The sequence below is a fragment of the Pterocles gutturalis genome, unplaced genomic scaffold (genome assembly GCF_000699245.1).
Source record: "Pterocles gutturalis isolate BGI_N339 unplaced genomic scaffold, ASM69924v1 scaffold3040, whole genome shotgun sequence".
Taxonomy (NCBI): Eukaryota; Metazoa; Chordata; class Aves; order Pterocliformes; family Pteroclidae; genus Pterocles; species Pterocles gutturalis.
This window is the reverse complement of record NW_010145618.1, coordinates 5,846-21,071: the sequence shown is the minus strand read 5'-3', so window position 1 is coordinate 21,071 and position 15,226 is coordinate 5,846. Positions and strand designations below refer to the sequence as shown.

The 15,226-nt window shown below is 42.6% G+C and overlaps 1 protein-coding gene across 1 annotated transcript in view; it reads left to right on the top strand.

Annotated features, from left to right (window-relative positions):
* Nucleotides 1-14,991, top strand: part of CCDC13 (coiled-coil domain containing 13) — a 28,276-nt gene extending 13,285 nt beyond the window's left edge. Inside the window, exons 7-15 of the mRNA XM_010085425.1 lie at nt 391-549; nt 1,989-2,165; nt 3,459-3,665; nt 4,974-5,110; nt 7,120-7,203; nt 8,136-8,264; nt 10,772-10,920; nt 14,438-14,552; nt 14,832-14,991. Coding sequence (XP_010083727.1) covers nt 391-549; nt 1,989-2,165; nt 3,459-3,665; nt 4,974-5,110; nt 7,120-7,203; nt 8,136-8,264; nt 10,772-10,920; nt 14,438-14,552; nt 14,832-14,991 — 1,317 coding nt within the window. The remainder of the gene's footprint in view (nt 1-390; nt 550-1,988; nt 2,166-3,458; nt 3,666-4,973; nt 5,111-7,119; nt 7,204-8,135; nt 8,265-10,771; nt 10,921-14,437; nt 14,553-14,831) is intronic.
* Nucleotides 14,992-15,226: the final 235 nt, after the last annotated feature.

Sequence of the window (15,226 nt, the reverse complement as noted above, 5' to 3'; positions counted from 1 at the left end):
TAACTGTAAATGGGTGAGTGGGTGTCTGCCCTTTTAGAGGAGATGTAAGGTATTATTCTGTTGCCCACGTGTGTTTAGTGACATTCAAGATGCTTTGGAGCATCTGCCTGAAATCCACATATGGCTTCAATAAGACACAGATCTCCCATGTGGAGTCTCCTGAAGGTTTGGTGTCCTATCTCCCCCCTACCCTAGATATCTGCATGTTTGTTAGCAGCTAGCAAATTTAAATTTGAAAGAACAGACACTGCTCTGTGTTAGTTAACTGTGATAATGCCAAGAAGTAGTATGTTGCTATACTCTGAGCTCCCTTTGGTTATGTCCTCTCTGATGCTGGACCACTGTACTCCTGGTAAAGGCTCTGGATGAGTTGTCATTATTGTCCCCTAGGTTCGAGAGCTGGAGAATCAATTGGGTCAAAACAAGACGAGAACATCAAGGAGTGAGATGGATGAGGAATCACTTACTGATCCAAGGAAGTTGTCAGCCCAAGAGAAGAACTTGCTGAAGATTCGCAGCTTGGAAAAAGAAACAAAAGAGACCTTGGAGGTAAAAACCTGTGGGCTGGCAGTCCTGTTTGGATAGATAGTGTGTAATAACTTGCCTTACCTTCAGGGTGTATGTTACACCCTACCCAGAGACCATTTCAGAAACCCACCCGATCTGCTGGAGGAAGTCCTGCCACAGTTCCCAGACTGAGCAAAAAGCTTCCACACTTGTTTTCTGTATCACACCCTTGTGTGACCAGGCATACTGCTGCAGTACAAGATTCGGTCTTCCCTCTGCTGCATGATTCATGTGCTGATGCATCCACTTGCTCTGAAATGTGGCCACCTGACAACTGTCCCTGATATGTGATGGTAGAAAGAGGGAGAGAGGCCCTGGGTCACAATGCAGCTGGTACTGACTTTATGCTGAAGGCATACGTAGGAAGAAGCCCTGCTACAGCTGCATCCAAGCTCTGTAGCATCCCCTCCACCCTGTGGCCAGATGTACCTTCTTCATACGGTGTTAAATACAAGCATCCCCCTCACACCTCGTATATCTGTATGGCCATGGGCTTCTACATTTGAACTGTATAAAGCTGAGCATTACACCAGACACCCTCTAAGAGGCACTCTGAAAATGGGTCTTACCCTACATCTATCACATATAGTTGCTACAAAAATAAGCAGGCGTCCAGCGTTTAGGGAATGAGAGAGGCTACAGCTAGTGGCACATGTAGTAAATCCCATGGTGGAAAGGATGCATAAGCCTGTGTCCACAAGAACCGTGAGTAGCAGGGGGTCAGCTACACATATTCGGGTTAGCAAAGCCCACCTCCCTGTGCTCCTTCACTGTGTTCGCTTCTGTAGAGGCCGCCTGGCACCAGAGTTTGGTTAGCCGCTGCTTTTCTCACCACAATTTAGCCGTGCAACAGAACGGGGTGATACACACCGTTCACTCCTGGCCGTGAGAATGAAAGAGAAGATTTGCGGCTAGACGCACACGGCACAGGGAGGACATTCCTCCAGAACTGTAACCTGTGTGGCTCACGCTTCTGCCTTTGTGTTTCAGTCTCCATTCACAATAACTTCCACTGTACTTTTCCATTGCTGTTTAACTGCTAGCGTGCTCCCTGCCCAGTTTCATCGAGATGAAGGCACGGCTCAGGGGCCAAAGTGTGGCAGGGACAGCTTCTGGTAGACAGTGGGGCATCACCACCCTGTACCTGGAAGGCAAAGAGCTTCCCCATAGAAAATGTTGAATTCCTGAGCAGACAGACCCTTTTTTCTTCATAGAATCACATCATCTGATATATGAATACATATTTTTTTGATGCAATCAGCCAGCAAGTAACAGCCTTTAGAATTTCTACTTAGGGGTGGTATAGTGTGTCAGTTCCATTTTTGAGATTCTACCAGGTGATGTGTGATTCCTTTAGCTGACCTGGGTTTTGGTGATAGGCTGTCACTGTCATTGCCTCTGATGTGTTTGCCTCACTGCAGAAACTCACTGGGGAACACGATGCTCTCCAAAAAAGTCACGAGGAAGTGAAAAAAAAACTTGACGCATCCAAAGCCAGGAACAAAGTACTGTGCAATGAAGTGAAAACCCTGAAGGAACAGATTGTAACCTTGCTGGAGAAAGGAAAACACGACGATGAGCTCGTAGACGCCTTACTGGTACAGTCTGACTATTACTGTTGGTCCCAGCCTCTCTCTAAAGGTGATGAAACATGATGTAATTTAATGACACAGTGACACAGACAACCTTGGGGTGTACAGGAGCCTGATGAATCAAACTCTGACACACAGAGGTTTCCTAGTCAGCTAAAGCCCTTCTGCATTTTGGATCAGACCAGGTAAAGGCTGCAAGACAGCATCAGATGGGACACAGTTGCAGTCAAGTGGTTTTAAGATGCGAGTGTTGCAAGAAACACTTTGCAGGATTGAAATAGGATTGTCTAGTAGGTAGAGGAAGGGCTTCATTCCTGACTCACGAAGCTGGACTGTATTCTCTGTTCTGTTTTCAGCTCCATTGGTATTTTTTTTTTTCTTGCCTGCAGTCCTGCACTTGAATTTGTTGTGTTACATAGCCCAAAACACACAAACTGAACTATGAATACTCAACCATGTCCATATGTATTTTTAGTAGCTGGAGCTGAGAGGTTTGACCCCTTCAAAACCAAGAGTATTAGTAGACATTAAAGATGCAGTTATGCTGAAATAAATGGCTGCTGTCATGGTCTTGCAGGATCCATTTGCCCTGCCATGGTTCTAAATAGTCCTCCCCAATTACAATCATAATAATAATAAATTACCAGAAAATATGATGCTTCTTAGTAGAGTTAATTCGGTGTTTCCTGATCCAGCTCCTCACACATTTGAAATCCCTATTTCCTTGCTTCTGTATGTATTTTTTAGCTAAGACATGCTTGTGACTAAGGTGGCGTTTTAATGTCACCATCACACAATCTGATGTGTTCTAATTTCACACGAAAGCTAACTGAAATCTTTACTTTTATCCGATTTATGAAAAAGTCACCTTCTTTGTCAAAGGCCATCCTGCCACACGCAGGAACAAAGCTGCCAGCAAACTCTCAGTTGCTCAGGTCTTTTCTGCTCACACCGTTGAGTCACTTAAGTCTTGATATGCCCAGCAGAGGCCAGTGGGGACAGACTGTCCTCACCCATGGGTCTGGGCGTTGCAAGTAGACGTGCTGTGCAGTCCTTTCCATGGATAAATGTGGGGAACAAGAGAAGGTGATCTCATGCTTAAAACGTAACGGACCAAATTCTTGGAGCAGCGCTAGTGACATCCGTGTGCTTACACCAAGGAATGGGTTTGGCAGGGCGGTGGCTTGCCCTTGCATTCCTAAATGGGTATTTGTCTTGGAGGGTGTAGAATGCACAGGGAGTCTTTATAATCATTGTGTACAAAAGTGAAGATCTCACTCGTTGGTTTTATTTTACCAGAGCCAACAGAAGCAAATGCAGGAGATCTTAAAGCACCTGAGCCAGCAGGACGAGAAGAACAAGGAATCCCAGCAGGTGCCAGGGCAGCACTTGAACAGTGATGGGCAGAAACAAGACTGCTATATAGAGAAGCTCAGAGGGATGGTGGTTGAACAAGAAGCAACGATTAAAGAGCTGGAAAAAGAGATCGAGCAACTCACACTTCAGGTAGGCGGTCAGAAGAAATTCACTAGAGGAGCACACATTGTAATAATTTTAGATTTGCTCTTCCACTTCATTCTCCCTTTTTGTTTGAGATGGCTGCTAGCTCGAGACACTAATACCTGCCCTAGTGACAGTCTGTCCTGATGGAATGATAAAGCAGGAATTCTCTCTTGTAACTCTTAATTTCCTTTCCTGTTTGTATGTAACTTTTCTTCAAGCTGTTTAAGAAACAGAAAACATAAAAATACCAATCGCATCCACATGTGGCTTTGTGCCAAGACTGACCAGCAAGGACTGGGCTGCAATAGGGACTTCTCAGTATTCAGCATCCTTGGCTGCTGAAGGAAGCTAGCAAACAAACGTCGGTGAGGCCAACATCAGCAGGCTGCTGTGGTACCCAGCTACATCCCCTCGTGGAGTGATGGGACCCCTAGAAACTTATTCTCATCTCCCACTGTAAATCACTTCCAAAAATTCATAGAATCATAGAATCATTAAGGCTGGAAAAGACCTCAAGGATCATCAAGTCCAACCCAACACCACCCAACCCACTAAACCATGCCCCTAAGCACCACATCTACACGTTTCTTGAACACCTCCAGGGATGGTGACTCCACCACTTCCCTGGGCAAGAGAAATTCCTTTCCCTCTGGTCTCCAAGCTATTGATATGAGTCTGATGGGTCTCAGGCATATGGAAATGTCATTGTACAGATGAAATAATTGGGAAGGTTGGCCCCTTATGGACTAAGATGTTAAAAATGTTTTAAACTTTTGTGGTCTAGTGTTGCAAACATAAGCCAAGTGGTACTATTGCCAGAGCACAGGCAGAGGAATTGAGAGACAGTCCACTAACCTGCCACAGGCTTCTGGTGTCGTCTGGTATCTTACAATCAGGTTTTTTTAGAGTATTTAGACATCCAGTTCCCATTGATACAAAACCCTCTTAGGGCTACGGTGAGATTGAGGTATCTGACAGATTAACAGTAATGGGGGCTGGAGCATTGAACCCAAGAAAAAACTTGGGTTAGGGACAGAACTGTAGGGGCACTGGTAGTGGTAGTGCTGTGCTGGGGGTTCTCTAGCAACGCTGTGTGCATCCTATGATTTCATATGAAATTGCACTTTTTACTGACTTTTGCTTTATTTCCATCTTGCAATGGATAGAAATTCAGGAAAAGTTTCTGAGGAGGTCCTGTAAATCCAAAGTTCTGGCATGCTTGTAGCAATAATCATAAGCTGCTGATTAGGCATTGATGCAGCTATTTTCAACTGTGTAATTGGGTTTTATAAACTCTTCCAACATTAACAGAAGAACTCTGCCCATCAAGGGGACGCTTCAGAAGCTGCTGATACCCCACATTCTGAGCACTTAGAAGATCCAAGCTTTAGGCTGCTAAAACCTCGGGCATCAGGCAGCAATCAGATTGGAAGGATTGGATCCGCTCGGTAAGAAGACCCTAATGTCAATGTGTAAATTTGTGAGTTATTCCGAAGCACGGTTTTCCCAGACAATTGTATCAAACCACAAGCGCTATGTGCCAAAAGCTGTGGCAGCCTGTTTACAGTATCTGGGAATCTCTAATCACGTTATCTCTTGGACTTTTGACCTGGAACAGAGAAAGATACACATACTTGCAAACATTACTACATTTGGCATGATGGCAGTGCAGCTTATTCTCCTTCTCCAGCTCAGATAGTGTTTATGTGGTTAGCTTAAGGGATTCTGCTGTTTCATGAGAAATGGGGCTTCTAATGAGCAGACTTCTGAAAGCAGGGTGGTGAATTAATACGTAATGCCATTTTAGGGAGGCACTAAATCACTGGCACATTATTTAAATCGATAAATACACTTTGAGTAGGATTTACTTGCAGAAATGTTGAAAACACACTACACCATTTGTTCTTAGCAAACACCTTTTTTAAAGTGTCACTGTGGACTGTGTAAATTACAGTAATCTTAACACAGCGGTAAATCTGATTTTTCTTTACACTCATGTGACTCTGGGTCACTCTGGCTGTGTAAAGGGACCACAATACCAGAGCAAGTTATATCCTTTCCTGTTAAAATGCTGGTTTTGTTACTAAAGAGTTCATGGTCTAATTGACAATGAGGATTTGAGACTGGTCTTCTGAAGAAGGAGGAAATTTTTCATCAAGTTAAAGTTGCAAAGGATTTCTTCTGTGTAATTTTAACTCACCTGCCACATTTCTGCAGACACTGAATTTGGCTTTAAAATTATCAGATGTATCCCTGAGTCTAAGTAGAGCATTACTACAAAACTTAAGAAAAGTTCTTCTCAGTGTTTTTGAGTTAAACATCCTTAATTTGAATGTTTCTGCATCTCCATTGTTATACCCTTCTGACTGTCTTTATTCTCCCACTTCGAACTCTGCAGAAGTTGTGCTCTCGTGGAGCAAATCTATATTTTATCCCCTTTTTTACTGCATATGTCTGCTGATGGCAAGCAGGAAGGCAAGCAGGAAAATGAGGATTGGTAATGGCTTTGTAGAAGCTGCTAAGTGCAGTGCATAAATTACTGCTTGTACACGTGGCTAACAGAGCTCTGTCGTGAAAGAGCTGACATGTCAGGTGGGCAATGAATGAGCCTGGAAACTGCTGAGAGCCGTTAATAACTTGATCAGCAGGGCTCACTCGTTCCATTAACTTTAATATGCTGATGAACTCTCTATTCCATTTTACTTTAGCGAATCATCTTTTCCTATCAGGCAAGATGAAATGAAAAATGCTATAAATAGGGACTAAAGCCCCTTGGAGATGTCAGAGTAGAAATCTGCATTGTTAGACCAGGCCACTTGTGTCGTTAGCAACCTTAACTCGATTTTAGGATTAACCACTCCTAGCCTAGAAGGCAGCTCTGCCTGGTCCACAATATTAAGGCTTCATCCTCTGTTAGCTGCAGCCTAAAGACAAGGAAACATGGGCTAAGTCTAAAGGGACTTGCCTTTAGGAAGCTGAGCTCAAATTTGGAAAACAAGCACACACTAGAATTTTACATCCCAAGCATACATATCATTAAGCATAAAACTCATCCAGACTGGAAGTGATGCGCTAGTGCTATCAGTCAACTCCTCCTCTTACAACATTAAGCCTGACAGAACTTCCTGAGAGTCTCCCCAAAGTACAAAGGTTCAGAAAAACTATACAAAAGATATTTTTAAAAGGCATTTGGAAATAAAAGTTGTGCACCTTGTTGCAGAACAGGGGTTCCATTGGTTGTGGAAGCATGCAACACCATCAAACAAGCACAAGTTTTACAGCGTGTTCTGGAGTCGGGGAGCAAGCTGAGCTGTTGTGGATGCAGAGCCTGTGTGATGCCCACTTAGGAGGCTCTGGGGGAGTTTTTTCCCTAGAAGGCAGCAAGAAACATAGACTTTGGAAAATGACCAGAGTTCTCTGTAGAGCTCAGTGCGTAACACAGATTTCTTCCTCCCAGCACGGTGTCCAAGATGGGCCATACGCTCGTAGAGTCAGCAGCTACTAAGCCTTTCCTTCTCAGTAATAACATCGCACCTGGAAGGTATGTATAGAAGCTTCATCATAAACAAGGGGGAGGTTTCCTGCCATGTTACACAAGCTGCTGGAAAGCCTTTTCCTCATCTGTCTTGTTTCTGTAACAAGCAGCTCTTCTCTTCTCTTCTCTTCTCTTCTCTCTCTTCTCTCTCTTCTCTCTCTTCTCTCTCTTCTCTCTCTTCTCTCTCTTCTCTCTCTTCTCTCTCTTCTCTCCCTTTTCCCTTTTCCTTTTTCTTTTCTTTCCTATCCTTCCTACCTGATACTGCCAAAGAGCTCTGACACAGGCTCTAGTATCTTCTCGTTATCTTAATTTTTTAACTGATTGGTAGTTTTACGCCCCATAAATCCCATTTTTCCTTTTCCACCCCCAATCATCAAGATTTCTCATGCTTTTTGCTCTAAAGGAGATATTCCTGAATACTCCTGGGCAGAGAGGTCAGAGAAGTAATGAAGTACGTAATGATGGGATACATGGGAAAGCTGCCCCTTCCTTTCATCACACATTAGGCACAAGAACAGCCATTGTACTAATGCTGCCTGGAGCCTTTCAGAGGGAGAAAATCGATAGCATGCCATTTAATAGCTTCGCCTAACACTTTGGAGAAATCCACATATAGGCTTCTTTTACTTTGGCGGTAATGGGAGGAGATTCAGTGCTAGTGAATTGATCAGAGGTGGAAGTTTGTTTTCAGGGGTGATGGGAAGGGAGAGCATCCTTGCAAAGGAAAAGAAAGTCGCGGTAGCTTTATTTCTATTCCATTTATTGCAGTGCAGAGATTGATGCTGGGGGGAGGTCCTGAGCCTGGATCTGCATTCTGGCTTCGTCTTCAGACAAGTGTACTTTGATATGTTGTTTTTTTTTTTTCAAATCCTGTCTTTGTTTCATTTCTTTCATTTGTGAAAAGGGAAACAGACTCTCTATGCTTCTGCTGCTTTTAGGCTCGCTGGCACTGACAGCCCAGATTTGAAAGTGCTGCAGACACAGATCACAGAGCACAAGGCTCTCCGCCAGCCTGCTGGAGTGGAAAGAGACAGGCTCCTGGAGCTGCTCACTGTGCTGCAGAAAAGGTAGCGGCTGATGCTGCCAGTGTCCTTTGTGGGATGCTGTGATTAAGGAGTGCTTGAGACGTGCGAGAGTCTAGAGCATGCAGTAGAATACACCATACGCTGCCAGTGTCATCCTTCCCTTAAATAGGGGCTTTCACATTTTTTCTGCTCAATTTCCCTGCCTAGTTGATGATTCATTTTTTTTATTATTCTTTTAGAACAAAGGACAGAAAAAATGGAGTCATCGTCAAGCTTGCTGCACCTAGATAAAACTAGAATTCATGTCTTTATATGTGTCTCGTGGTATTTAGCCAGCAATATTATTCATCAGTAGTAAATACTGTAATTATAGTTATAATCTGACTTCTGTTCCATAAGCTTTTCACATTCTTTTAAGTTTCACTGTATCCTCTTTTAAAAGAATTTCTTCTGGTTTAACTGAAGCATAGCGGTGATTTTTTTTTTTCTATTATTCTGTTCAATTTAAGATGATGTTAAAAGCCAGCTATGTTTTAGGAGGGCAGGGGAAGCAAAGTCTTTTCTCTTTAGATCCCTTTTAGCTACTCCTTTCTTTTCCCAGTTGGAGAATGTATATTATTTGATTCCCAATTATTCCAGCTTATGGGAAAATACACTTTTGTCTGTGTGTTTTTTTAATACGATAGGAACTATTTGCTTGCTTGCTTTATTTTACACTAGTTATCATTTCTCACTTGTCTTAAATTTTGTCCCGTACAATTAATCACAGTCAGAAAAACATTTTCTTTTTTGAAACTGTAGTAAAGGTACCATCCCCTGTGCTTTTAAGGCCTAAACCCCAGAAATACACACTGGGAGAATTTAATTCATGTTTGTAAGCCCTGTGACTTTCACAGAGCTATGCCATTAGGTGAGGATGGGGGTGCAAGTGATAGCTGAAATGGAGCCATCAGGAATACGGGATAAGGAAGAACACGGAGTCAATGAAATGCACATTGCTTGTAAAAAGTACCATAGACTGATGATTCAGCAGCTCCACGCTTATCACACATTTATCAAGAGCTCCTGCAGGTAAAGTAAATTTAGTGAGATTGTGTGCAATAACTCTTGGAAACCTCAGGATAATATAGTATCCGGTCATATTTCAGTGTGAATATATCTAAAAAAATCAGGCATTCCTCTTCTTCCCTTGCCCTGTTTGTGGCTCAGCAAAGCTCAAGGAACATACAGAATGCTTAAGTCAAGAGAGGAGCACTGGGAATGGTTAGATGAGGGGGATTTTTTGACAGCAGCTGCCAGAATTTTGGACAATCACAATCACTGAGGAGCAGAACATACTGTCAGAAGACACTCCATCCTAAACAATTTGTAGGATTGTGCCCTGCTGGGGGAAAGGGAAGAGCTAGAGGAACACTTTCAGTTATTCATTTTGGTAGACGGTTTAATAAAAATCAACTAGTCGTGTCATTTTTCCTCCGCTGTTTGTCTAACGTGGGTGCTAGGGGAACACCTGGTCAAATGAAAGTTTAGTGAATTCAGAACCACTGAGAGAGAGAAAATTTCTCATAGCATGTCACCAGCTTGGTAATTCACTGCCACAGGAGGTCAGAGTCTTGCCTGTAGCTAGATTTTTAAGACAGTGATACAATTTTATTATAATATTTTTTTAGTTATGCCAGCTCGGAGGGAGATAAGACTGATCAAGTCCCTTGATTCAGGCAGTAATCAGCTGTCACCCATGGGGTCGAGAAGGAAATTCTTTTATTCTGCACTATACAGTACAGAGAGTCAATTCAGGTTTCTTTCTAACTTTAAACTCCTTTAAATCCTTTGGTATCAGGCACTGCTCCACATGAGATGCACCACTGACTGCATCTGTGGGCACACGTCAAATTTTTGTCATTAATTTTCGAAGACGTTGTGCGGGGTGAGTGGAGAGGCCATTTGTTCTTCTGTACTGTCCTGCAGAGTGAAGCATCATTTTCTTCTCCGTTCCCTTCCTCCCACGGTCATGTCTAAGGGCCAAGTTTATCAAAAGCAACATCAAGTTTCGCTTCTTACTTGCAGATAACTGACATAAACCAGCGAAATGCTAGACAGTCTTTCTGTAAACTGTTTTCCTTCCAAATTTTCCCAGTGTGTTTTAAAAAAAATGCAGTTTATTATTCCTGTAATAAAAGATCTCTCTTTAGGAATCTGGAGTTTTCCTGCTTAGCTGAGTGGTAAATTCACACAAGTAGCCAAAGTTAAGGGGATCCAGGCAACCTCCATTAATGGACCTGTTATTTCCAACTGGACTCATTAAGCAACCTCCATTAATGAACCCATTATTTCCAGCTGTACTCATTAGTTAATTCTGTTTTTGCACATTTGGAGGATGTCATCTGGAACAATTGAACTGGGATTTCTGCCTTTGGGTGCATGGAAAATTCTACTTTTCCCTCTGTTGGAGCGTGAAGCAGGATTCAGTATCAAGACTGACCCTCAATAATAGTCATGACTTCAATAAGCTGAGCTTTTTTTTTTTTTTTTTTTTTTTTGCACATCAGGGTGGAGGAAGGCAGCAATAAAGCCTTGGAAGCTGAGAAGAGGCTTCAGGAAGAGCGATGTGTCGTTTTGGAACAGCAGCTTGAAAAACCGCAAATGGATCCAGGGAGGAACACAAGTGCACAGAAACCTCCCCTGAGGAGCAAAACAGGTGAGGTGGAGCACTGATCTACAACTGTGTCCCTCGTCCCACCTCTGTGGTTAGTAGGCAGCAACAACATTGGGACTCTCTATCTCTCAAACCTACACAAGTGCGTGACCTTAGGCACAGCAAGTTGGACCTACTCAGGCCAATGGACTGATACAGAAGGTGAAATCCTGGCCCCACTTGGTTAAAGAGGATTTTGCCACGAATATAAGTAGGACCAGGACTTTTGCAATATATTGTTTCCATGGGATGACAGTCTACGGAAAAAATTTGACACTTCTCTGTGTCACCACCATGCCCGCTGCTGTGTTGTCTTTGCGCTTCTGCCTGAGAGATTCAGCTGAAGGTTAAGAGCAGAATTAAAGGACGCATCCCAATTTAAGGCCTGTCAGTGTCTATGAAAAACTATTGCTGGTGATGGAGTAATTAGATCTGGTGTAATTTATTATCCCATGAACATAATAATCTCCTGCTATAAATATGAAACCTCACTAGCATAGTTAAAGGAGAAGAATTCATGGTGGATGTTAAGTTTTTATTTCCCTGATCAGATCCTTTTATTGTTTAAGGACTCTGATTCTGTGAAGTGTCTAAACCCATAAAATGGCACATATTCTTAGGGAAATTTTCCAGTGGTTTCCCTTTTTTATGTGTATTTTCATAAAGTAAAAAGACTCTAAATGCCAGGAGATGAACAGTAGGAATAGGAATTTCAATTTGGGAGCACTGCCATTCACCCATCCAGCATGTAGAGAGAATTCAGGATTCAGAGGAGCCTTTATCCTGAATGATTGCTTGAAACCTACTCACCTCTGTAAAATATGGATCCTGTCCCTAGAGCAGAACTATTGTGTCCTTAGAAAGGGCTCCAGCCAACAATGGCTCATTTTTCTGTATTTTTCTGTAAGCACTGATTTTTTTTTAGAGCTGTCTGTCTTACTTGTGTTAACCTGAGAGCAGAAAAAGTACTGCAGAAAAACTTAGATCAGAATAGGAACCTCATGCTTAGAAAGAAAGTGCTGCAGCTTTTGGCCTTTAAGAAATAGGACATGCGTCTTGATAAGAGGGATGGTGGGATGCCCTTTGTGATTCCCAGCAGGGTTTGGGGGTGAGAAGCTTTGGAGCCTTCAGATGGTTCTGCCAGTGTCCCCAGGAAGAAATCAGGGTGTGTGTAGGGACAGGTAGTAGCCAGGTGAGAGTTGTGGGAATACAGCTCTCAAAGGCAGGGTTTTTCCTCTGACTCCATGCCTTCAATGGAATCATGGAATCATAAATGGTTTGGGTTGGAACAGAACTTAAAGCCCACCCAGTGCCACCCACTGCCATGGGCAGGGACACCTCCCACTAGCCCAGGTTGCTCAAAGCCTCATCCAGCCTGGGGCATTTTGGTGCTGTCTCCTAGAGGAGAATTTACCTGAATTTTTGAGTGTTTTGACTTTTACACAACTTGGTAAAGTGTTGATGTGTTATTCTGTTATCATACCATGTGCTCCGCTTAGATTTCCCGTGACACCTCAAAATGATCCAGTGATAAACCCTCCAAATCCTGAGCCATTTAGGTCAAGTTGTTGTGCTGTTGTGATGGTTTGGTAACTCATCCCTGGGTAGCTGGCATTTCGTAGCCGGAGGAAGCAGGCTTTTCTTACTGGTGAGACAGGTTCCTTCTTACAAAATATTTAGTTCATTAGTCTTGTCTGCTTAAGAACTAAAAACGAATGTAAAAAAGGATTGGCAATAAGACTAATAAAAAGAAATCCTCTCTAAATCCATAAGCTGAGTAGGTAACGATCTATTTCACCACCGTGCTTTGAAGGGAACTCAGCCCCTTGTGATGGAATTTTTACAAGAAATGAGTCTGCAAGTCTGCAGTAGACCTCTTCAGCAGAGCATGTAGGTTATCCAAATCATGCCCAGATAGTTGAGGAAATAAGAAGGAATGAAAAGCTTGAATATAAAATAGGGACTAGAGAACCTGCTAATTAACATAATATTTTATTTTCTTTCCAAAATTGGAGAGAGTTGATCTAATTACTAATCTAATGTTTCTAGTCTCTTCAATTCAAAGGAAGAAGATAACGATGCTGACTAGCTAGAAACAACCCAGTTGTGTTTTAAAATTATTCATGCTTCTGGGGTTTTTTTCTGTCATATCCAAATTTCTAATTAGCAAGGAATAATCCCAGAGGAGAACAGGTAAGTAACAGCAGGTTTTCCTCAGTCCTGTAAAACACAGCCTCGAGATCAAAAGCATTTCTTGATTATACAACACAGCTTTTTCTCCTCAGATGTTTTTGTCAGAGTCCAATACTCTCTGACACGAGGATTTAGTGTTTTAATACCAAATTTACTTATTTGAAGATATTTGACGCTATGTGGGAATTTAATTTGGAAAAGTGATAGAGCAATGTAGTGAAATCACAACACAAGTACAACACAGCAATTGTAATATCATGACACAAATATGATTCCCATTACCAGCTTAGATGTTTCCTGTCACTGGTGTCCCCAGTTGCTGGAAGGGAATACATGCGTTGATGCCAGGTCAAATCTGTTTTCTTCAAAGTTCATTTTGCTGGTTGTTTGATTTTTATATGTTGGGCTGAACCACAGACACAGTTCCCCCATGTTGGTCTGGCTGGCTCAAGGTAGGTAGTACTTTCTATTGATTATTTTAGAGAAAGCCTCAATAAATGTAGATAAATTCAGCTATTTACCTACAGCAAAGACCACTCTCCAGCCCCTTTGGTGTTGGGATAAGTTCAGCATCCTCTACGATAGCTGTGCTCACTTCCCACATTCCTTTCCGAGCCTCTCGAGCACATCATCCTTGCCTGTCTTCTCTGAGCCTTCTTCCATCGTAGGGGTTCACTGGTCGGTCACAGCTTTTTGCTTCTCTAATCCCAGTAGTAAATTTGAATTATATTTTCTCTATAACTCTGAAAAAAAATGTTGTGTCCCTGTGGAATGACAGGAGAAATGCTGCATGTTTTGGGTAGGCTTTTATTTAGGAAAGCGTTCCTGATTGAGAACCTTCGTTTGGAATTCAGGTTTAAGCGCTTCATTGCTTTTAACCTACGTTGCGTCTACGCTGAGGATCAAAGTGCTTTCCAAGAGCTTTTTTGGTGTGTCCCACACACAAACATTATCACAGGAAGCTACAGTTGTCATATCTTAAGTGAAACACAATGACAAGATAAACATCAGAGTAATCCTTTCCAACTGTTTCTATCACCTGGTGTTTTGGCCACTTAAATATTTTTGGATTTTTTTTTTTTTTTTTCTACATAGGTAGGCACACTTATTACTGCATTTAGCCCTGAAATGCAAACTCATCATGTTTTAATTTGTCTGAAAAGAGATGAAAATAAAAGCCTGTCCTTACAGTATCTTCATGGATACACACAGAACTGAGCAGATTCCTTAATATTTATTCACTCTTCCCTGAGATTTACTCGGTGTGCGACCAAGTGAAACTAGTTGCTTGTTTTACTCAGACTCCATTTGGTGATTAAATTTACAGGCCAGTCGGCGAGTGACTCCAGCCTCACCTTGAATGTGAGCGATGGGAAGGAGCTCTCTGCAGCCCCACTTTCCTCGTTGCCTCTAGGATCGCAGATAGAGGAGCTGAGCACAAGGTAGTTTCCCGTTCCTCCGTGCTGTGGTATTTGCAATAGCTAAAATTGATTGCTCTACTTTTAACAAAACAGATCTGAAAAAAATATCTTGGTCATCTAATCCTCTTTTCTATCTCAAAGAGAGAAGGAACGAGTGTAAAGTCTGCTCTTTCTCACGCCTATCATAACATTACCAGAGAGCATGTGCTTCAGTGTATTTTTCCCCAGAGCTGAAGCACTCTTCTAATTTTCTTTGAAGCTCCACAGCTCACATGAAAGTTTCCTTTTGTTTCCTCCCAGGCTCCTGAGCCAGCTGGAGGAGAATGAAGCTCTGAAGGCCGCTTTGCAGACTCCTGGGAGAAAGAAAGGGGAAGATTTTAAACTGTTTCAAGACACAATGGACCAAGTGAAGGATATCTTTTTACAGACCTTTCGGCAGCAGAAACAAGAGAAGAGTTAAGCAAGCTACCGGGAGTCCTTTGGGCTGCAAAGACAGCCCAGGCATCGTGCCCGTGAATTGCAATGCAGTGCCAGGGTAGTTTTGCAGCCTCGGAGCAAGTCATTTCTTCAGCATTTGCAAAAGAGGATGAGAAATAGAGATGAAATACAAAAAGAGTGAAGGTTTTGTATGTCAGCAAATGTTGTCTCTAAGAGTCAGCGAGCAGCTGGCTCGCAGCCTGTAGGTCGGTGCAGTT